General features: G+C 35.2%; 1 protein-coding gene and 1 pseudogene across 1 annotated transcript; both read left to right on the top strand.

Annotated features, from left to right (window-relative positions):
• LOC113359643 overlaps nt 1-2,924 on the top strand; it is a 3,722-nt pseudogene extending 798 nt beyond the window's left edge.
• Nucleotides 2,925-5,551: 2,627 nt separating this feature from the next.
• Nucleotides 5,552-8,796, top strand: LOC113359642. Its single transcript, XM_026603236.1, has 4 exons — nt 5,552-6,053; nt 6,206-7,795; nt 7,985-8,163; nt 8,254-8,796. The coding sequence occupies exons 1-4, from the start codon at nt 5,552-5,554 to the stop codon at nt 8,794-8,796; spliced, it is 2,814 nt and encodes a 937-aa protein (XP_026459021.1).
• The last annotated feature ends 16,983 nt before the right edge of the window (nt 8,797-25,779 follow it).

Genomic DNA, 25,779 nt, shown 5'->3' with positions numbered 1-25,779 from the left:
GAAGAAATACGCGCTGACGTATTTCAAGGTATAAAAGAAGCAGTTGCAGCAGGAGACACTGAACCAGGTACTGCAGGTAGAATAATTTTACCATCTACCTTTACTGGTGGACCGAGGTATATGATTCAACATTACCAAGATGCCATTTCTATATGCAGACAATTAGGACCACCAGACTTATTTATTACATTCACATGTAATCCAAAATGGTTTGAAATCACAGAAGCTCTAAAGAAAATTCCTGGACAACAACCAATTGATAGACCAGATATAATTAGTCGCGTATTTCATATAAAACTGAAAGCACTAATGTCTGACCTTGAAGGAAGCAGACACTTTGGAGAAGTACAAGGAGGTATGTATTTTTAACTATTTCATTACAATTTACTCCATCCTTACTCCACTATTCAATATGCATATTTGGTTCCTAATTTTTCAACTCAAATATTCATCCTAACCCCTGAATTTTAATTGCAACAATATACACTGTCGAATTTCAAAAAAGAGGATTGTCGCATGCACATATATTACTGTGGCTTAAACCCGAAGACAAGCCAAAGACTGCAGCACATGTTGATTCAATAATTCAAGCTGAATTCCCAGACCCAGAGAAAGATAGAGTTGGATATGATGCAGTCTGTCAATATATGTTACATGGTCCATGTGGGGCTGTCAAACCTAATAGACTTGCATGCATCACAAAAAAATGTTCAAAGAAATATCCTAAAAAGTTCTGCGACAAGACAAGTGTTGATGAAAAGGGGTCTCCGGTATATAGGCATCAACAAACGAATTGTGGAGTTGAAAAGGAAGGTATCAAGTTAGATAATAGATGGGTTGTACCACACAACCTAGACTTATTGGTCAGATATGATGCACACATTAATGTAGAAGTTTGCAATTGCAGAGGTGTGTCAATAAAATACCTTTTCAAGTATTTACACAAAGGAAGTGACCGAGTAACCGTCATTCTGGAAACACCTGCAACAAAGAAAAAGACTACAAACGATAGTGATATCAGTGATCCAAAAGAAAGTACATCAAACTTCAGTGATACTATTGCACCAAATAATAAGCCCAAACCGAAATTTGATGAGATTAAGAAGTATCTTGACTGTCGTTATCTATCTGCCTCAGAAGCGTTCTGGAGAACATTGAACTTTGAAATTCATTATCGTCGTCCAAGCGTAGAAAGATTACCATTTCATCTCGAAGGAGAGCAGTTGATTTATCATAAAGATACTGAAGACTTGAGAGATGTTTTGGAAAGAACCGATCCAGATGCAACAAAATTCCTTCGCTGGATGAAAGCTAATAGAGAACACGTAAAAGCAAGGAACCTAATGTATGCAGACTTTCCTTCGGAATGGACATGGGATACAGAGTCTAAAGAATGGAAACCAAGAAAGAGGGGCTTCAACAAAATAGGACGCATCTACTATGTCCACCCCACTGCAGGAGAGAAATATTATTTGCGTATTTTATTGAATGTGCAAAGAGGTTGTCAGAGCTACGACGATATTAAAACAGTAGACTGTGTAACTCATCTGACATTCAAAGCAGCATGCTTAGCCCTAGGTTTGTTAGAAGATGACGGGGAATGGGACCATGCTATAAAGGAAGCAACAACGATATATATTAATGGAAAAAGATTGCGAGAACTTTTCGTTACACTTTTGTTGAATTGCAAAGTCATTGAACCTAAAAAACTATGGAGTGAAAACTGGAAACTTTTGGCAGATGGCATTGAACACGAACACCAAAAACTTTATGGGAATGAGAATTTAACTTACGATGATGATGATTTGAAGAACTATGCTCTTCAAGAAATCGAGTTAATAATGTGGAAACGTGGTAGGACTTTGAAAGAGGATGAATTTTCAGAGATTCCGTACCCAGACATGTCAGGAATTGATGTTCCTAGGAACCACTTAGTTGCAGAAGAAACAAGCTATGACAGGATTAGTCTACTTGCCGAGGCAGAGAGTTTAAAAAAAGAGTTAAACATAAAACAGAAAATAGTGTTTGACAGTGTCATAGATTCAGTTGAGAAGAAAGATGGTGGTCTTCTTTTTTTGTGTATGGAAGTGGTGGAACAGGTAAGACATATCTCTGGAGAACCATTATTTCTTATTTACGAGCGCAGGGTAAAATTGTTTTGGCGGTTGCTTCTTCGGGTATAGCGTCCTTACTATTACCAGGGGGCCGTACAACTCATTCTAGATTCAAAATCCCATTGAGTCTTAATGAACAATCATGCTGCAATATTTTTAAGAAAACAAATGAAGCCGATTTATTATGCAGGGCCGACTTAATTATCTGGGACGAAGCACCAATGATGCACCGAAATGGACTTGAAGCTGTCCAGAGAACCCTAGCTGATATAATGATGGAAAAAAATGGAGGAAAGGAATTGTTTGGTAGAAAAACATTGGTTCTTGGTGGTGATTTCAGGCAAATTTTACCGGTAATTGAGAAAGGGTCGAGAGAGGAAATAGTTAATGCTTCTATAAGCAGGTCAAAACTATGGAAACATTTTAAAGTCTTTGAATTAACAGATAATGCGTCTGCTGACCGGAGATACGTCTGTTGAAAAAAGAGAAGAAGTTGAAGAATTTTCAAAATGGATTCTTGATGTGGGTAATGGTAAGTTACCAACAATCAGTTTGGATGGATCGAAAGATACAGATTGGGTGGAAATACCTTCAGATTTACTAATACGGTGTCAAGAAAATCACCTTGACACAATAGTACGAACAATGTATCCCGACTTGCTAATACACATGCGTGATAAGAATTATCTTGCTGGTCGGAGTATATTAGCGCCAACAAATGAATGTGTGCACAACATAAATTCACACATCTTAGCATGTATACCAGGTGAAGAACATACATATTTGAGTGCTGATTACATTGGACCATAATCGACGGAATATCATTCGAGCGTTATTTTCTACGACAAAGAGTTTCTTAACAAGCATGAATGTTCTGGAATGTCTAGCCACAAGCTAACCTTGAAAGTTGGAGTGCCAATCATGCTACTCCGAAGTATAAGCCAACCAGATGGACTATGCAATGGTACTAGATTGATTGTCAAATAATTGGGGAAAAAAGTAATTGAATTGGAGATACTCACAGGTCCAGGTGTTGGAAATATTGTTTTTATTCCGCGAATAGTAATGACTACACCCGAAACAAGTCCCCCATTTATCCTGCATCGAAGACAATTCCCAGTAAGAGTATGCTATGCCATGACGATAAATAAAAGTCAAGGACAAAGCCTTCCAAATGTTGGTGTCTACCTAGACAAGCCTGTATTCACTCATGGTCAGTTGTATGTAGCTGTTTCAAGGACAACTTCGAGAAAAGGATTAAAAATATTAATCAAAAAGAACGACAATGAGCCTGAAGGATATACACAAAATGTTGTGTATGAGGAGATATTTGATAATTATTAGACATTTATGTGCTTTCAAATTCATTCAATGTAAAAATTTCCATAAAAAATCTTTGCATCCATGTTTTTAGAACTAAAGATGATTTTTATTGTTAAGCATTTTTACAAACAAGTGATGCACATTAACATAATATTTGAGTACAACAGTTATGAATGTAAGCAACTCATTATCAAAATATAAAATCAGGTAAGCCTGCCTTAAGCAATACATGATGACATTGATATACATTCTTTCAACATTTGTATAGTATGCAACATACCTTTTTAGAAATAAAATTTGAATTCTTCTCATCCAAATCAAATAAAAATGATGGCCGTGTTGGAATTTGGTTGTTAAGAGTAAAAGAAAAGGGTGGTTGTTATCGTGGTACTTATAGTGGGGACGTCCCATTATTCAAGAGTTTTTGATACCTGGGGAGGCCCAATGTCTTACTAAGTTTACTGCCTAATTTCTTCAACAAAAAAAAAAATACTTATGCACTTAAAAAAAACGTTCGGATAATCATACCAAACTTAGGTTGATAGGCGCAGCAATATTATTTTTTTTTCTCAATGGAATTCATTTTGCTGTACAAATGTATGGAATCCTCCCTACTTGACCGTTAAAAGAATAATTTTTACGAGCATGTAACGAGACACAACAAGGGATTCACCAGGCATCTCACCATCAGTTGAAATTTTGGACTACTCATTTGTTTAGCTCCTAAGTAAATTTGGATAAAAATCTATAATTTAGTTGTAAAATTAAATCAGCGAGAAATTGACACTCCGGTCGACAGCCAGGAAGAAAATATTGTGGCCTTAAGGAAGCATCACCCTTTGATGCTCAGAACCAGCTTATCGGTCCAAGACAATGTCTACATAGTAGTATTTACACTCTTCTAGGGGTACATTTTCTGGCCATCTCATTGAAGTTTGACATGAGCGACATTGTGTAACACTGGGCGCCTTGGAAGGATTTCTTTGTTTTATTGTATTCAAATTTTCGCAAATTTATCATAGAAATTTTCAGAAGGAATCACCGATTTAAGATTACTAAGTTAACTGTTAAAGAATCCATTAACACTTGAATAGTTGGAAATCTGTACCATATGTATACAAGTGTTTATGAATGGTTCTCTCACTACCACTAATTAATTTGCACCGCAAAAACAAAAAAAATAAATTAGCTAGCTAGCTAGCTAAAAATTTCGCTATGAAACTAAGCTAAGTAACAAGTTGTTGCTCTTACCCCAAATAGATGATGCACACTATAGTTTACTGAGTCTCTCTAATTTCTGCAACAATAATAGCTGAAAGCCACTTTCGAGTAACCAGAACGCAACCTCCTAGCAAACTATCTCCTGCTTCCGTCCCCTGCAACTTTAGAACCACAATAGAAGGCATAAACAATCAAGAAGACATAACAAAACCAGGTAACCATTCATAACATTACATTCTTACTGAACACCAGCAAAATGTAAAGCATGGTCAACTAAAACTTATGGGTTCTTTGTTACCTTTGGATGGTCAGCCACCTGCCTTTCTCCAGCTGTATGTCTACGATACTGAGAACGAAGTACAAAATAGGAAGAATGCTATTTCCAAAAGAAAAGAAGATAAGGATAAAAAAGATACCGAAGGCAATCCTGAAATGGAAAAAGTAGACGACTACGAGGTAGAAACCACAAACTCATTGGACGACTCTATTATAAAAGGATTGATAAAAATGTTAGACAACAACAACAGTCTTTGCAAAACATTCAGAATATGGAGAGACAGGTATAAAGAAGACCAACCAAGTAAGGTGGAGCTGCGTCTTATTAGCATTGGTAAAAGGAATGCACAACAATACAATTTGCCAACTACTTCTGAAATCGCTGGGCTTATCGTTGATAACCCCGAGGGTGATGGAACTAGAGATATAATTGTAGATGAGAAGAAAAGTGGCTTGAAAAATATATCTGAGTTGCACCCCAGTTACATGGCTTTACAATATCCACTTTTGTTTCCTTATGGTGAGGATAGTTTTCATACTGATATTCCATATGACAAAGACAATACCAGTGTAAGAGACGATGAATTGGGTTTTGAGAAAAAAATAAAAATATAACTATGAGAGAGTACTATGCCTTTAGACTGCAACAACGATCAAATGAAGGGCAGACCCTTATTCGAGGAGGACGACTATTCCAGCAGTTTGTAGTTGATGCATATGCTACTATTGAACAATGTAGATTGAAGTGGGTTAGAGGCCATCAAGAAGAAATACGCGCTGACGTATTTCAAGGTATAAAAGAAGCAGTTGCAGCAGGAGACACTGAACCAGGTACTGCAGGTAGAATAATTTTACCATCTACCTTTACTGGTGGACCGAGGTATATGATTCAACATTACCAAGATGCCATTTCTATATGCAGACAATTAGGACCACCAGACTTATTTATTACATTCACATGTAATCCAAAATGGTTTGAAATCACAGAAGCTCTAAAGAAAATTCCTGGACAACAACCAATTGATAGACCAGATATAATTAGTCGCGTATTTCATATAAAACTGAAAGCACTAATGTCTGACCTTGAAGGAAGCAGACACTTTGGAGAAGTACAAGGAGGTATGTATTTTTAACTATTTCATTACAATTTACTCCATCCTTACTCCACTATTCAATATGCATATTTGGTTCCTAATTTTTCAACTCAAATATTCATCCTAACCCCTGAATTTTAATTGCAACAATATACACTGTCGAATTTCAAAAAAGAGGATTGCCGCATGCACATATATTATCGTGGCTTAAACCCGAAGACAAGCCAAAGACTGCAGCACATGTTGATTCAATAATTCAAGCTGAATTCCCAGACCCAGAGAAAGATAGAGTTGGATATGATGCAGTCTGTCAATATATGTTACATGGTCCATGTGGGGCTGTCAAACCTAATAGACTTGCATGCATCACAAAAAAATGTCCAAAGAAATATCCTAAAAAGTTCTGCGACAAGACAAGTGTTGATGAAAAGGGGTCTCCAGTATATAGGCGTCAACAAATGAATTGTGGAGTTGAAAAGGAAGGTATCAAGTTAGATAATAGATGGGTTGTACCACACAACCTAGACTTATTGGTCAGATATGATGCACATATTAATGTAGAAGTTTGCAATTGCAGAGGTGTGTCAATAAATTACCTTTTCAAGTATTTACACAAAGGAAGTGACCGAGTAACCGCCATTCTGGAAACACCTGCAACAAAGAAACAGACTTCAAACGATAGTGATATCAGTGATCCAAAAGAAAGTACATCAAACGTCAGTGATACTGTTGCACCAAATAATAAGCCCAAACCGAAATTTGATGAGATTAAGAAATATCTTGACTGTCGTTATCTATCTGCCTCAGAAGCGTTCTGGAGAACATTGAACTTTGAAATTCATTATCGTCGTCCAAGCGTAGAAAGATTACCATTTCATCTCGAAGGAGAGCAGTTGATTTATCATAAAGATACTGAAGACTTGAGAGATGTTTTGGAAAGAACCGATCCAGATGCAACAAAATTCCTTCGCTTGATGAAAGCTAATAGAGAACACGTAAAAGCAAGGAACCTAACGTATGCAGACTTTCCTTCGGAATGGACATGGTATACAGAGTCTAAAGAATGGAAACCAAGAAAGAGGGGCTTCAACAAAATAGGACGCATCTACTATGTCCACCCCACTGCAGGAGAGAAATATTATTTGCGTATTTTATTGAATGTGCAAAGAGGTTGTCAGAGCTACGACGATATTAAAACAATAGACTGTGTAACTCATCTGACATTCAAAGCAGCATGCTTAGCCCTAGGTTTGTTAGAAGATGACGGGGAATGGGACCATGCTATAAAGGAAGCAGCAACGGTATATATTAATGGAAAAAGATTGCGAGAACTTTTTGTTACACTTTTGTTGAATTGCAAAGTCATTGAACCTAAAAAACTATGGAGTGAAAACTGGAAACTTTTGGCAGATGGCATTGAACACGAACACCAAAAACTTTATGGGAATGAGAATTTAACTTACGATGATGATGATTTGAAGAACTATTGTTTTCAAGAAATCGAGTTGATAATGTGGAAACGTGGTAGGACTTTGAAAGAGGATGAATTTTCAGAGATTCCGTACCCAGACATGTCAGGAATTGATGTTCCTAGGAACCACTTAGTTGCAGAAGAAACAAGCTATGACAGGATTAGTCTACTTGCAGAGGCAGAGATTTTAAAAAAAGAGTTAAACATAAAACAGAAAATAGTGTTTGACAGTGTCATAGATTCAGTTGAGAAGAAAGATGGTGGTCTTTTTTTTGTGTATGGAAGTGGTGGAACAGGTAAGACATATCTCTGGAGAACCATTATTTCTTATTTACGAGCGCAGGGTAAAATTGTTTTGGCGGTTGCTTCTTCGGGTATAGCGTCCTTACTATTACCAGGCGGCTGTACAACTCATTCGAGATTCAAAATCCCATTGAGGCTTAATTAACAATCATGCTGCAATATTTTTAAGAAAACAAATGAAGCCGATTTATTATGCAGGGCCGACTTAATTATCTGGGACGAAGCACCAATGATGCACCGAAATGGACTTGAAGCTTTCCAGAGAACCCTAGCTGATATAATGATGGAAAAAAATGGAGGAAATGAATGGTTTGGTAGAAAAACATTGGTTCTTGGTGGTGATTTCAGGCAAATTTTACCGGTAATTGAGTAAGGGTCGAGAGAGGAAATAGTTAATCTTCTATAAGCAGGTCAAAACTATGGAAACATTTTAAAGTCTTTGAATTAACAGATAATGCGTCTGCTGACCGGAGATACGTTTGTTGAAAAAAGAGAAGAAGTTGAAGAATTTTCAAAATGGATTCTTGATGTGGGTAATGGTAAGTTACCAACAATCAGTTTGGATGGATCGAAAGATACAGATTGGGTAGAAATACCTTCAGATTTACTAATACGGTGTCAAGAAAATCACCTCGACACAATAGTACGAAAAATGTATCCCGACTTGCTAATACACATGCGTGATAAGAATTATCTTGTTGATCGGAGTATATTAGCGCCAACAAATGAATGTGTGCACAACATAAATTCACACATCTTAGCATGTATACCAGGTGAAGAACATACATATTTGAGTGCTGATTACATTGGACCAGAATCGACGGAATATCATTCGAGCGTTATTTTCTACGACAAAGAGTTTCTTAACAAGCATGAATGTTCTGGAATGGCTAGCCACAAGCTAACCTTGAAAGTTGGAGTGCCAATCATGCTACTCCGAAATATAATCCAACCAGATGGACTATGCAATGGTACTAGATTGATTGTCAAATAATTGGGGAAAAAAGTAATTGAATCGGAGATACTCACAGGTCCAGGTGTTGGAAATATTGTTTTTATCCCGCGAATAGTAATGACTACACCCGAAACAAGTCTTCCGTTTATCCTGCATCGAAGACAATTCCCAGTAAGAGTATGCTATGCCATGACGATAAATAAAAGTCAAGGACAAAGCCTTCCAAATGTTGGTGTCTACCTAGACAAGCCTGTATTCACTCATGGTCAGTTGTATGTAGCTGTTTCAAGGACAACTTCGAGAAAAGGATTAAAAATATTAATCAAAAAGAACGACAATGAGCCTGAAGGATATACACAAAATGTTGTGTATGAGGAGATATTTGATAATTATTAGACATTTATGTGCTTTCAAATTCATTCAATGTAAAAATTTCCATAAAAAATCTTTGCATCCATGTTTTTAGAACTAAAGATGATTTTTATTGTTAAGCATTTTTACAAACAAGTGATGCACATTAACATAATATTTGAGTACAACAGTTATGAATGTAAGCAACTCATTATCAAAATATAAAATCAGGTAAGCCTGCCTTAAGCAATACATGATGACATTGATATACATTCTTTCAACATTTGTATAGTATGCAACATACCTTTTTAGAAATAAAATTTGAATTCTTCTCATCCAAATCAAATAAAAATGATGGCCGTGTTGGAATTTGGTTGTTAAGAGTAAAAGAAAAGGGTGGTTGTTATCGTGGTACTTATAGTGGGGACGTCCCATTATTCAAGAGTTTTTGATACCTGGTGAGGCCTAATGTCTTACTAAGTTTACTGCCTAATTTCTTCAACAAAAAAAAAATACTTATGCACTTAAAAAAAACGTTCGGATAATCATACCAAACTTAGGTTGATAGGCGCAGCAATATTATTTTTTTTCTCAATGGAATTCATTTTGTTGTACAAATGTATGGACTCCTCCCTACTTGACCGTTAAAAGATGAATTTTTACGAGCATGTAATGAGACACAACAAGGGGTTCACCAGGCATCTCACCATCAGTTGAAATTTTGAACTACTCATTTGTTTAGCTCCTAAGTAAATTTGGATAAAAATCTATAATTTAGTTGTAAAATTAAATCAGCGAGAAATTGACACTCCGGTCGACAGCCAGGAAGAAAATATTGTGTCCTTAAGGAAGCATCACCCTTTGATGCTCATAACCAGCTTATCGGTCCAAGACAATGTCTACATAGTAGTATTTACACTCTTCTAGGGGTACATTTTCTGGCCATCTCATTGAAGTTTGACATGAGCGACATTGTGTAACACTGGGCGCCTTGGAAGGATTTCTCTGTTTTATTGTATTCAAATTTTCGCAAATTTATCATAGAAATTTTCAGAAGGAATCACCGATTTAAGATTACTAAGTTAACTGTTAAAGAATCCATTAACACTTGAATAGTTGGAAATCTGTACCATATGTATACAAGTGTTTATGAATGGTTCTCTCACTACCACTAATTAATTTGCACCGCAAAAACAAAAAAAATAAATTAGCTAGCTAGCTAAAAATTTCGCTATGAAACTAAGCTAAGTAACAAGTTGTTGCTCTTACCCCAAATAGATGATGCACCCTATAGTTTACTGAGTCTCTCTAATTTCTGCAACAATAATAGCTGAAAGCCACTTTCGAGTAACCAGAACGCAGCCTCCTAGCAAACTATCTCCTGCTTCCGTCCCCTGCAACTTTAGAACCACAATAGAAGGCATAAACAATCAAGAAGACATAACAAAACCAGGTAACCATTCATAACATTACATTCTTAATGAACACCAGCAAAATGTAAAGCATGGTCAAATAAAACTTATGGGTTCTTTGTTACCTTTGGATGGTCAGCCACCTGCCTTTCTCCAGCTGTATGTCTACGATACTGAGAACGAAGTAAAAAATAGGAAGAATGCTATTTCCAAAAGAAAAGAAGATAAGGAGAAAAAAGATACCGAAGGCGATCCTGAAATGGAAAAAGTAGACGACTACGAGGTAGAAACCACAAACTCATTGGACGACTCTATTATAAAAGGATTGATAAAAATGTTAGATAACAACAGTCTTTGCAAAACATTCAGAATATGGAGAGACAGGTATAAAGAAGACCAACCAAGTAAGGTGGAGCTGCGTCTTATTAGCATTGGTAAAAGGAATGCACAACAATACAATTTGCCAACCACTTCTGAAATCGCTGGGCTTATCGTTGATAACCCCGAGGGTGATGGAACTAGAGATATAATTGTAGATGAGAAGAAAAGTGACTTGAAAAATATATCTGAGTTGCAACCCAGTTACATGGCTTTACAATATCCACTTTTGTTTCCTTATGGTGAGGATAGTTTTCATACTGATATTCCATATGACAAAGACAATACCAGTGTAAGAGACGATGAATTGGGTTTTGAGAAAAAAAGAAAAATATAACTATGAGAGAGTACTATGCCTTTAGACTGCAACAACGATCAAATGAAGGGCAGACCCTTATTCGAGGAGGACGACTATTCCAGCAGTTTGTAGTTGATGCATATGCTACTATTGAACAATGTAGATTGAAGTGGGTTAGAGGCCATCATGAAGAAATACGCGCTGACGTATTTCAAGGTATAAAAGAAGCAGTTGCAGCAGGAGACACTGAACCAGGTACTGCAGGTAGAATAATTTTACCATCTACCTTTACTGGTGGACCGAGGTATATGATTCAACATTACCAAGATGCCATTTCTATATGCAGACAATTAGGACCACCAGACTTATTTATTACATTCACATGTAATCCAAAATGGTTTGAAATCACAGAAGCTCTAAAGAAAATTCCTGGACAACAACCAATTGATAGACCAGATATAATTAGTCGCGTATTTCATATAAAACTGAAAGCACTAATGTCTGACCTTGAAGGAAGCAGACACTTTGGAGAAGTACAAGGAGGTATGTATTTTTAACTATTTCATTACAATTTACTCCATCCTTACTCCACTATTCAATATGCATATTTGGTTCCTAATTTTTCAACTCAAATATTCATCCTAACCCCTGAATTTTAATTGCAACAATATACACTGTCGAATTTCAAAAAAGAGGATTGCCGCATGCACATATATTATCGTGGCTTAAACCCGAAGACAAGCCAAAGACTGCAGCACATGTTGATTCAATAATTCAAGCTGAATTCCCAGACCCAGAGAAAGATAGAGTTGGATATGATGCAGTCTGTCAATATATGTTACATGGTCCATGTGGGGCTGTCAAACCTAATAGACTTGCATGCATCACAAAAAAATGTCCAAAGAAATATCCTAAAAAGTTCTGCGACAAGACAAGTGTTGATGAAAAGGGGTCTCCAGTATATAGGCGTCAACAAATGAATTGTGGAGTTGAAAAGGAAGGTATCAAGTTAGATAATAGATGGGTTGTACCACACAACCTAGACTTATTGGTCAGATATGATGCACATATTAATGTAGAAGTTTGCAATTGCAGAGGTGTGTCAATAAAATACCTTTTCAAGTATTTACACGAAAGAAGTGACCGAGTAACCGCCATTCTGGAAACACCTGCAATAAAGAAAAAGACTTCAAACGATAATGATATCAGGATCCAAAAGAAAGTACATCAAACGTCAGTGATACTGTTGCACCAAATAATAAGCCCAAACCGAAATTTGATGAGATTAAGAAATATCTTGACTGTCGTTATCTATCTGCCTCAGAAGCGTTCTGGAGAACATTGAACTTTGAAATTCATTATCGTCGTCCAAGCGTAGAAAGATTACCATTTCATCTCGAAGGAGAGCAGTTGATTTATCATAAAGATACTAAAGACTTGAGAGATGTTTTGGAAAGAACCGATCCAGATGCAACAAAATTCCTTCGCTAGATGAAAGCTAATAGAGAACACGTAAAAGCAAGGAACCTAACGTATGCAGACTTTCCTTCGGAATGGACATGGGATACAGAGTCTAAATAATGGAAACCAAGAAAGAGGGGCTTCAACAAAATAGGACGCATCTGCTATGTCCACCCCACTGCAGGAGAGAAATATTATTTGCGTATTTTATTGAATGTGCAAAGAGGTTGTCAGAGTTACGACGATATTAAAACAGTAGACTGTGTAACTCATCTGACATTCAAAGCAGCATGCTTATCCCTAGGTTTGTTAGAAGGTGACGGGGAATGGGACCATGCTATAAAGGAAGCATCAACGATATATATTAATGGAAAAAGATTGCGAGAACTTTTCGTTACACTTTTGTTGAATTGCAAAGTCATTGAACCTAAAAAACTATGGAGTGAAAACTGGAAACTTTTGGCAGATGGCATTGAACACGAACACCAAAAACTTTATGGGAATGAGAATTTAACTTACGATGATGATGATTTGAAGAACTATGCTCTTCAAGAAATCGAGTTAATAATGTGGAAACGTGGTAGGACTTTGAAAGAGGATGAATTTTCAGAGATTCCGTACCCAGACATGTCAGGAATTGATGTTCCTAGGAACCACTTAGTTGCAGAAGAAACAAGCTATGACAGGATTAGTCTACTTGCCGAGGCAGAGAGTTTAAAAAAAGAGTTAAACATAAAACAGAAAATAGTGTTTGACAGTGTCATAGATTCAGTTGAGAAGAAAGATGGTGGTCTTCTTTTTTTGTGTATGGAAGTGGTGGAACAGGTAAGACATATCTCTGGAGAACCATTATTTCTTATTTACGAGCGCAGGGTAAAATTGTTTTGGCGGTTGCTTCTTCGGGTATAGCGTCCTTACTATTACCAGGCGGCTGTACAACTCATTCGAGATTCAAAATCCCATTGAGGCTTAATTAACAATCATGCTGCAATATTTTTAAGAAAACAAATGAAGCCGATTTATTATGCAGGGCCGACTTAATTATCTGGGACGAAGCACCAATGATGCACCGAAATGGACTTGAAGCTTTCCAGAGAACCCTAGCTGATATAATGATGGAAAAAAATGGAGGAAATGAATGGTTTGGTAGAAAAACATTGGTTCTTGGTGGTGATTTCAGGCAAATTTTACCGGTAATTGAGTAAGGGTCGAGAGAGGAAATAGTTAATCTTCTATAAGCAGGTCAAAACTATGGAAACATTTTAAAGTCTTTGAATTAACAGATAATGCGTCTGCTGACCGGAGATACGTTTGTTGAAAAAAGAGAAGAAGTTGAAGAATTTTCAAAATGGATTCTTGATGTGGGTAATGGTAAGTTACCAACAATCAGTTTGGATGGATCGAAAGATACAGATTGGGTAGAAATACCTTCAGATTTACTAATACGGTGTCAAGAAAATCACCTCGACACAATAGTACGAAAAATGTATCCCGACTTGCTAATACACATGCGTGATAAGAATTATCTTGTTGATCGGAGTATATTAGCGCCAACAAATGAATGTGTGCACAACATAAATTCACACATCTTAGCATGTATACCAGGTGAAGAACATACATATTTGAGTGCTGATTACATTGGACCAGAATCGACGGAATATCATTCGAGCGTTATTTTCTACGACAAAGAGTTTCTTAACAAGCATGAATGTTCTGGAATGGCTAGCCACAAGCTAACCTTGAAAGTTGGAGTGCCAATCATGCTACTCCGAAATATAATCCAACCAGATGGACTATGCAATGGTACTAGATTGATTGTCAAATAATTGGGGAAAAAAGTAATTGAATCGGAGATACTCACAGGTCCAGGTGTTGGAAATATTGTTTTTATCCCGCGAATAGTAATGACTACACCCGAAACAAGTCTTCCGTTTATCCTGCATCGAAGACAATTCCCAGTAAGAGTATGCTATGCCATGACGATAAATAAAAGTCAAGGACAAAGCCTTCCAAATGTTGGTGTCTACCTAGACAAGCCTGTATTCACTCATGGTCAGTTGTATGTAGCTGTTTCAAGGACAACTTCGAGAAAAGGATTAAAAATATTAATCAGAAAGAACGACAACGAGCCTGAAGGATATACACAAAATGTTGTGTATGAGGAGATATTTGATAATTATCAGACATTTATGTGCTTTCAAATTCATTCAATGTAAAAATTTCCATAAAAAACCTTTGCATCCATGTTTTTAGAAATAAAGATGATTTTTACTGTTAAGCATTTTTACAAACAAGTGATGCACATTAACATATTTTTTGAGTACAATAGTTATGAATGTAACTAACTCATTATCAAAATCTAAAATCAGGTAAGCCTGCCTTAAGCAATACATGATGACATTGATATACATTCTTTCAACGTTTGTATAGTATGCAACATACCTTTTTAGAAATAAAATTTGAATTCTTCTCATCCAAATCGAATAAAAATGATGGCCGTGTTGGAATTTGGTTGTTAAGAGTAAAAGAAAAGGGTGGTTGTTATCGTGGTACTTATAGTGGGGACGTCCCATTATTCAAGAGTTTTTGATACCTGGTGAGGCCCAATGTCTTACTAAGTTACTGCCTAATTTCTTCAACAAAAAAAAAATACTTATGCACTTAAAAAAAACGTTCGGATAATCATACCAAACTTAGGTTGATAGGCGCAGCAATATTATTTTTTTTCTCAATGGAATTCATTTTGTTGTACAAATGTATGGACTCCTCCCTACTTGACCGTTAAAAGATGAATTTTTACGAGCATGTAACGAGACACAACAAGGGGTTCACCAGGCATCTCACCATCAGTTGAAAATTTGGACTACTCATTTGTTTAGCTCCTAAGTAAATTTGGATAAAAATCTATAATTTAGTTGTAAAATTAAATCAGCGAGCAATTGACACTCCGGTCGACAGCCAGGAAGAAAATATTGTGGCCTTAAGGAACCAGCTTATCGGTTATCGGTCCAAGACAATGTCTACATAGTAGTATTTACACTCTTCTAGGGATACATTTTCTGGCCATCTCATTGAAGTTTGACATGAGCGACATTGTGTAACACTGGGCGCCTTGGAAGGATTTCTTTGTTTTATTGTATTCAAATTTTCGCAAATTTATCATAGAAATTTTCAGAAGGAATCACCGATTTAAGATTACTAAGTTAACTGTTAAAGAATCCATTAACACTTGAATAGTTGAAAATCTGTACCATATGTATACAAGTGTTTATGAATGGTTCTCTCACTACCACTAATTAATTTGCACCGCAAAAACAAAAAAAAATAAATTAGCTAGCTAGCTAAAAATTTCGCTATGAAACTAAGCTAAGTAACAAGTTGTTGATCTTACCCCAAATAGATGATGCACACTATAGTTTACCGAGTCTCTCTAATTTCTGCAACAATAATAGCTGAAAGCCACTTTCGAGTAACCAGAACGCAGCCTCCTAGCAAACTATCTCCTGCTTCCGTCCCCTGCAACTTTAGAACCACAATAGAAGGCATAAACAATCAAGAAGACATAACAAAACCAGGTAACCATTCATAACATTACATTCTTACTGAACACCAGCAAAATGTAAAGCATGGTCAACTAAAAAATAAAATCAGACAGTGTGAGATAGACAAAGGTAAATAATAAATCAATAACTCACTGGTGAATGGTGCTCAAGAAAGGTATTCATTATCCAATTAGAAAAACAAAACAATTGCAATGCATGTGTGTGCATATGTATCTGACATAACATTTTTGTTACTTCTGCTATATACTGCCTAGATTCACTGCATTTCTGGAGATGAATGATAAGCCTAAAGTTTACTTACATCCCACACCCCACCCAAAATCTTTGGGTGCAGTTTCAATTTTTCCCATTTACGCAAGAGAACGTAAACTTTATATACCAATATCACAAAGAACCTCTGGAAAACGGTTTCCTAATACATGGCTATTTCCTTTTGCTAGACAATATCCTCATTCACAAAGATCTCGACTTAACACATTGACATTAAGAAACCAAAACCTAATTGAAACCAATCAACTGCAATTACAGGAAAGGAAGGAAATAACAATCCTATTTAAGGAATATTACCGAACCAAGAAGATTCCTAATATTATTGGGACTCTGTTTTGGTAACATATACGGGTATAAATATAACAGTTCTATACGATAATTCACTACACAAAACTAAAGTTTGTCATTGCTCGGAGAAGATGTCAAAACTGATTAATCTACGAAAGAGGAAAACCATAAGTCATGCATATGAATGGTTGGAGAGAAAAGACTTACAGGAGAAAAAAATGGTGAGCTGATACATCACTAACAATTTTAATCGAAAGATACATAGCGTCATTTTTTTATTTTAACATATTTGTTTCTGATGTGATACAGCGATACTCATTGAGCTGCGAATCAAAAATTAAAGGCTTAAAAAATTCATCGGAATGGTACTACTCTGCTTGCCAGGAATGCAATAACAGACATGGAATAAAAAACAACGTCAACTGGTGCTACTGTTGCGACAAGCAAGTTGAGTTCACGCGAACCAGGTAAAACACACCGACTAAGATTCAGAGAAATTTATGCCGGCAACGAAATATTAAACGACTAAATTTTACAAAATTCTGAATTACAGATTGCTATTAAATCTTAGAGTAAAAGATTTCACCGGAAAAGCGATCTTCATTGTCCATGGAGAAACTGCTGAAGAGCTAATTGGAATGTCGATCAATGAGGTCAAAGAGTTCTTAGATGGAGATCAGGTTAGAACTTTGAAAAAAAAATTATTTCCTTTCAAGCTGGCAAATAACAAAAAAGAAAAAAATAATAACAACAATTTACACATGCTGCAGGAAAAAGAATTGAGAGACAGAATAGCTCGGAAAATAAAAAGACATCAATGTGTATTTCGATTAGAGATTAAAAGGCTAACATGGGGAGAAAGAAGTTTCGAGGTGCAAAAAATTATCAAAGTAGAAGCTCCAAAAGCCAATAATAATAAAAATGTACTGAATTTGATAAACTCACACACATATTCAATTATTCAAAATTATAATTCTAATCCAAACAAAATTTGATTTTTACAGGTTACAAGAAAAACAAAGGGAAAGCAATATCTATCTGAGAGTGGATCCGATGAAACTTCAAGTGACTCAAATGAAACCGAAAATAGAAGAAATTTGAATGAAAAAATATGCCAAAGGGTTATCTTGATATCCGATAGTGACTCAGAAGAATAGACTACAAAAAAATAAACGAAATTTGTTATGGAGAAGTGGTCATCAGCGACAACTTGCAATATTGAACTTAGATTTAAATTAAGATATTTTTATTTATATTTAAATTTTAAGTTGGGATTTTTAGAACTAAGATGCTTAATTTGTATTATTTTATTTTTTTTGCTTAATTTGTATTATTTTATTTTTTTGCTTCGTATTATTATGGAAACTCAAGTATATTAGATTTCATTATCTTGAGTTATCGATGTTTGGTCGTTATCACTTAAATGTTCGTTGAGTTGATACGTCAACTGATAAAAATCTAATAATTCGTAATAATCACACAATTTACTAAGATCAAAAGAAGAATTTTTACATACTGTTGTCAAAACATCATACCCATTAACGACCAAGAATATCTAGGAAAGAATTATTATTACGAATACAACATACGTATTTAAGTAAAGATTTAGATGGCAATGACAATGAAAGGTACGACAGAGAGAAGTATTATAGCCGTCAACAGATTCTAAATATCGAAATTATTCAATCCGAAGTGCTAACAGGCAAAATGGATGGAAAAGTAGTTAGCTTGATTAGGGAGAGGAATAGCAAATCAGAAGAGCAATCTCAAACAGTTTTTACAACACTACAATAATAGTTTTCATGCAATTCCTACAACCAAGAACGAAGAAGATAAATATACTAAGGTCACTTACAACCAGGAAATATTTGACAATATGCCACTCATAGACCGTGTGATTCATGATGTATTAAAGGCCAAAAACTAAAGGTGTTTAGATTGTTCCTTGATGATGATGCTTTGCTCTGTTCTAATTCGCATCCAAATTTTTTTAAAACTAATTGGTTAGAGAAATCAGGTCTGGCAACAAAATTATAGCATCCGTAGCATCCTTTGAACAGTAACTTTTGTGCATGAAGTACTTTTGTCCATATATTTTCTTAATAAGGTACAAATTATCAAAGGAATCAGACTATCAAAGGATTCAGATTAAAACTGCATATGCTGATAAATTTCGGAAGATCAATTCTCGATGGAAAGGAAATGTAAATTATTAGGAAACAAAAATTGATTGGGAAACGTATTTTGGCAGAAAACTATATAAGGAAGCCAAGAAAACTTATTAAGATTTGGAAATCGAGCAAAATTAACTAACGTATTTTGGCAGAAAACTATACAAGAAAACCAAAAAACCGCACTAAGATTTGGAAGTCGAGCAAAAAACGTGTATGGTAAGGAAAATATATTAGGAATCGAACATGATTTGGAATTTAAAAAAAAAAAAATCAAGTTAGAAAACGTACACAGATACTAACTCAAAACGGAACTTTGAAGATCTATATAAAGGCCATGATACTAGAGAATACTGCATCCCAAAGTTTAACTACAACTGCAAGGTACGATCGATTATCGTATTCAACTACTAGGTATGATTCTCTTAAATTTTGTTTAGATAATATATTCGTATTCAAATAATTTATTAAAGTATTCAAATAATTTATTTATGAGCAGGAAAAAAAATGACAAGAGGTAAAAGATTAGCTAAGAGAAAAACAGACGATGAAAAGGTCGAAGCATACAAAAAATCAATTGAATTAGATTATCAGGAAGACTTAATGGATGAGGAGCCAGTCAATCAAGGTAAGAAGTTCATGGCTTTACAAAATCTGAGATTTGCAAACACAACCATTAACGTATCCGTATTTTTTTTGGTCATCAGGTTATCAAGTTAGCGAAACAGCAAACACATGATCCGAAGAAACTGGAACATCAGGAATGAATGACACGAAAAAAAACAAAAATAGTAAGCCACAATTTTAGTGACCAGTAGTTATTAAAAAAACATTATGTTCACGTATTAATACTTTCATATTTGCAATCTCGAAGGAGTAGTGTCATATGATGAAGACGACGATGAGAACACAGGGGAACAAACATTGGAAGAGAACACAACCATAGCTGTGAAAGATCGTCGCAAAAAAAAGAAAAGTAAGTCAAATACGGAGCCACAAACAGTGCGTCAACTTCCTCTTATAAGCGACATGAACGTAGGCAAGATACAACAGTCTGGAAAGCTAAGAATAATGCGCACCTCGGAAATAAGGAATTCAGAAACAGATGAGTTCTACAGCTTCCATATGATCTTGATCGACAAATCGGTGAGTAAATACATTGTCTCTTTATAATTTGTCTTTAGAAGTTCTACCATATATAAACAAATTAAGTAGTTTATAACATACATGATCTTTATAATTTCTAAACAATTGCACAAATTGAATATCTACAGGAAGAGCAAATACATTGTGTTTTGACACCAAGTCAATTTGACATGCATAGAGAGAAGCTTAAAGAGGAGAACATAATAACAATGAAATTCTTCCATATAGATGAATTCAACGGGAAGTATAAGCCCCTACCTAGAGATCAAAGAATAACTTTCACAACTTTCAGTGGTGTTAAAGTAGAAACAGAAACCGCAGAGAACATAAATATTCCAAGATACAAATTCATACTAACAAAGCTTGAGCAACTATTCGAGAGATCTGGGGACATGACCTACTGCACAGGTAAGACATTTTTGAACGATAATGCGATGGATTCATTTGAAAAACATATTAAATTTCGAAAACAATAATATCAAATTTCGCAGACATAATGGGAAAACTCATAAGCGTAAAAACTGGATTAGTGCGCAAGAGGATGACGGACATGGACGGGATAAACAGAGATGTTATAATAGAAAACGAAAGGGGAATCCGTGTAAAAGTTACTCTATGGGGAGATCAGGCAAACCCAATCACGGATGAAAGCAAAATCAAGGAAGATCAAAACATCATACTAATAGTAGTAAGGCTAACAGTAAAAAGATTTAATGGTAAACAAGTGTTTAATGATTAATCATAGATTACTAGAGTGAGTTCTAATAAAGTTCTTATCTTCATACTAACACTCATATTGTCGACACAGGGGAATATGTATTGGCAGCATCAAAGGGAACAAAGGTATATGTGGATTTAGACATACCGGAGGTGCAAGAGATGAAGAGAAAGTAAGTATTTATATATTAAAAAAATACAATAGAAGTTATCAAAAAAATACGCAAATTAACTTTAAAAAATAAACAGGTATGCAGGTTCGACAGACTTAGCGGTCTTCGATACAGAAACAAAAAGTACCAAAAGTATGGAAGAATTGCTTTTCAGCAACAGGATAACCATAGAGGAAGGACAAAAGCTACTGTTCAATCCGGAGAATGAGGTAACATATCTAATCAAGCTATCTAAACCTATAGGTTGCAAAAGTAAATACATTAATAATAATCAAAAACATGTAATAGGGAACAACCTTCACATTCAAGGCAACGGTGATCGATATTGTAAAAGGATCTTCATGGTTTTATATGGCATGTCCAAGATGCAATAAAAGTCATGTCTGGCGTAGTGGAGAGAAATGGTGCGACAACTGCAGGAGACAAGTTAACAGAGCAGTACCAAGGTACAAGCTAGAATTGAAAGTAAAAGATGATACACAAATAGGTGTCATAATCGTACTTGGACAAACAGTTGAGCCATTCCTAAATAATGTGAGAGTATCAAAACTTATGGAAATAAGCACCATTAACATTGAGGTATGATCGTAAAACTAAAGCACTGGAACACAATATTATGATACTGAATGCGACTATCTAAAAATATAATTCGTTTGACAGGAAAATCTGGCTGAAAATGTGAGAGAAATATGAGACTCAATAGCAATGTCGTGTATCTTCGAAGTGCACCTAAATCGAAATTCTTTCAACTACACAACTTTCTCGGTGCAAAATATTTATCCCTTAGACTATGGACTGGAAGCAAAATATAGAATCAAAAAGATGGAACAGGTAATTGTAAAATTCAAAGTTTCTTTACTAACATACAAATTGTAAAGATAATATACAAATTGAAAGTAACTTATGTGTCTTTACAGGATTCAAACAACAATGATGCAAATAATGAATGCTTCAAAGAGATAACCCCTGCAGCGGAATTGGAGGGAAATAACAAACAATCGGAGGTGCATACAGAAATGCAAACATTAGCAGAGTCAGACAATGGAAAGGATGAAAACTTTGAAGACATAATCGCATTAGCAGAATTGGCTGAAAAGAAAGAATATCCCACGCAACATTAGAGTAAAACGTCAAAAAAAATTAGACATACAGTTTTGATTATTCGTATTTCTTTCAGAAAGAACCAAATAAATTTGAATAACATAAATTTAAATTAACTTATACTTTTGGTCGTTATTTATTTGAGGTTAGTATGATTATTAAAATTTCATGTATAGTTTATTTACTATTCAAATTTAACATAGATTTATTATTGAGAGTTTGAGATCAAAACAATCATAAGTTATGATAGTGATCTATATTCGTCCCGCACGGGGAGCGAAGCCTCAAACACACCAAATTAAAAGGAAAAAAATGTCCAGTGCGTAGCACGGGTATAAATCTAATTTTATTTATTTTGTAAGGAAAAAAATGAAAATTGTATTCCTTGAGTTTTCGGTAACGATATAGTGTTACTGTCATCTGCTCAATACTGCTTGCAGAAGCAAAGCAGTAGAAAGAAGAAAGGAAAATTGGAAAAAAATAAAATCGTCTGTATCATATTTTGGTGCAAAAACAGTTTAAAGCAGGAATAGATATCCACACGACGTACATTGTCCATAAAAGATGTCATTGTCTTTTTATTCTTCCTTTTATTCTAACCAAAAATCATCACCGACCTTATTTACCATAATTTGACATTATCCCTGATCAAACTACTAATAGTCTCAGTTTACCCGAAATAAGACATTAACAAGTAATCTCTTTACAATTGTTTAGTCATCATTAGTACAAGTAAAACAAAAATAAAAAAAAGAGGAAACTTTGTAAGGGGCGAGGACTTAATACACGATACAAAGATATTTCATGCTTGATGAGGAAGATTGAAATCATTAATGAAAATGTGAGATCATACAAGACCCTACAAAAATGGTGGAAACCAGGGATGAACCCAACATTTTTCTTTGGATGGAGCTAATTTACCAATATCACCGAAGCGGAGATCGCGACAAAGTTTTGAATTGAGCCACTTATTTAATGTTCAAACGTAATTTCTATTTAGAGTACTGAACACAAGGTATAACACTTAAGGTTGAAACATAAAGTATGAAACAAAAAAAAAAAGTGATTAGTTACCATGAATACTCCCATAATTCTTACAACATTACCATGAATCAACTAAACCCCTAAAAACTAAAATTTATTATCTCATTAATCAACTAAGCCCCCAAAAATCCTAAACTTTTATCAAGATTCAAGACCTCCACCATAGTCGGATAGTTCTTGACGACCATTTCATATGCCCTAGATCATAAATACCAGCAGAGTTGTTTTCTATCGTCTATACGTATGTTTAAGTAACGGAAAAAAGAATTGGATGATGGACTTGGCAGTGAGTTACACTTCTAATTATTACGTACACTTACTAAAAAAACCTATGAGGGGACGGACTAAAGCCCAATTTAGCCCCCTCATAGGCCCATCAGTAATGGAAACTAGGCTAAAAACAATATAATGCTTCAACCTAGTGCTACAGGTGTTGCTTGCTTAATCGGAAACACAACTAGTTAGAAGGTAAGCATTGAAAACTATGTAATACCCTATTTACTAGGGGTGAACAATTGACCCGTAATCCGCGGATTTAACCGGGACCAACCGTATTTTTGTGGATGGATGTTCGAACCGTTTGCTAATGGGTTGGATGCGGATGGAATTTTTGGAATCCAATGGATTCCGGACTGGACCTGGATGCAACCTTGAAAATCCGTTGGACATCCATACCCGTTAGATTAAAGGCATTTATATAGTTTCTAGAAAATATATAGATAATTTTGGAATTTTTAAGGTGTTTACTTGGGGTGTTGTCCATGACACTTCTATATTTATATACATATATACAATTTCTAGGTTCTATAAGAAGTCATCTATATTGGCTTTATTTTTCATTATGAATTTTAACTAACACAAATCCATTGGATTACCCGCACCCAATCCATTCATCCTTGCATCCATTGGATACAAATCCGTTAGATGTTGGATTGGATGCGGATGCCAAATTTGAAATTCATAGCGAATTGGATTGGATGCGGATGAAGTGAAAATCGGTCCATACCGGCCCATGCTCACACCTACTATTTACCTTTAAATTTGCGAGTATCCAATATACACGCAACCCATTATTTTAGAACCGTTTTTTGGGCACCACTCTTTCTTTGTAGGGGACCATCATATTCTTTTGTGCAAGTTATTTGAAGTAGTATGAGGACACCCCTTATCCATATATTTATTTTAATACCAAAACTACCCTCTTGATTATTTTTGTGTAATGATTAGTATAATTAACCATTGATCAAGGTTAAATTAATAGATGATTTTTTTTAAAAAGAAGTAGAATTATTGAGTGATTAAAGTAGTAGAAGAAGAAGAAGATGGAGATTTTTTTTTTTTTGAGATCGGTGAATATGGAGAAAAAACATCCTTTTGGTATTGAGGTATGCTTTTAACTTAGTTAATGTTGCTATAAATGGCCTAAAATATATTCAAAATGAAAATCGTAAGAAAAAATTTCAACTAGGTCAACATAGTTCGGTTATATTATATGAAGAACATGTAGCCACTTTCTGCAAATGTAGTTCGGTTAGTAAATACAAAATACACAGGTAGCCGAACTCGCTTTTAATAGAGGTTTTGATGAGTTCGGTTAACAGGTTTTGGGACAGGTAACCGAACTTTTATTCTAGAGTATACAGAGTAATGTTCGGTTTCCAACATTAATTTTCGACTGAACCGAACTCAATATTATAGTGAAGTTCGGTTATAATTTTTTTTTTTTGCGAACTAACCGAACTCAACATATTGATTTTCAGAGAAGGGTTCGGTTAGCAATTTATTTATTTTTGCGAACCAGCCGAACTCAACATTTGTTGTTCGAATACAAATGTTCGGTTAAAGGAAAAAAATTTCCAATTAACCTAACCATCCGAACACAATATATTAGTTTTCAATGAGGAGTTCGGTTAAAACTATTTTTTGCGAGTTCGGTTACGAAAAATTAAATTCGTGATAACCGAAGTGTTCTTCGTGTTCTTGGTTTCAGAATGTTCGGTTACAAAAGTTTGATGATTGTTAACCGAAGTGTTCTTCGATTTTCCCATTTAAACCATATTTTGATGATTTCTACGCAATTTTCCCAATCAAAAAACGAATTAAAAAGATTGATGGGTTTTTCAATCGAACGAGGAACGTCAAGGAAAGAGAGTAGAAGAAGAGAATAGTTTTTTTTTTTTCAAAACTAAAAGATTACGATTCCCCTCTTGTTTTTGTCTTTGATTTTGATTTTTGTTAATAGATTCATTTAGATTAGATGTATACGATTAGATTTATATAGTTATTGGGTTAGTTTTAATTTAAATTAAAGTAAAGAGTAACTGTGTATTTACCTAACTTTAGGACACCCCATATAAATATAGGGAGATTGGACTAATAAGACCATGGTCCCAAAAAAACCATGGTCCCTAAAGAATGGTTATTATTTTGGTGGATTTTACAAATGCAACCATGTCCAACTCACCCATGAACCCAAGCCCGGAGATTATAGAATTTTGGCATGTGCCCTAAAGTTTCCTGGCCGTCACTAAAGGATTGGGTAACGAAAAAGAAGACGAAACTCAAGGAGCCGATTCACAATATGACCAAAAGCACCGAATCTATGACCAAATGTCTAAAGTACCCTCAATTTATTTAGATGATTCTTTT

This window comes from Papaver somniferum, chromosome 3 (assembly GCF_003573695.1).
Source record: "Papaver somniferum cultivar HN1 chromosome 3, ASM357369v1, whole genome shotgun sequence".
NCBI lineage: Eukaryota > Viridiplantae > Streptophyta > Magnoliopsida > Ranunculales > Papaveraceae > Papaver > Papaver somniferum.
This window is presented reverse-complemented; position numbering and strand designations above follow the sequence as displayed.

Coding starts and splice junctions, on each gene's coding strand:
- LOC113359642 (XM_026603236.1), top strand. CDS start 5,552: ATGAGAGAGTACTATGCCTTTAGACTGCAACAACGATCAAATGAAGGG. Junction 7,796..7,984: donor GTATGGAAGTGGTGGAACAG/GTAAGACATATC, acceptor AAACAAATGAAG/CCGATTTATTATGCAGGGCC. Junction 8,164..8,253: donor ATTTCAGGCAAATTTTACCG/GTAATTGAGTAA, acceptor TTGAATTAACAG/ATAATGCGTCTGCTGACCGG.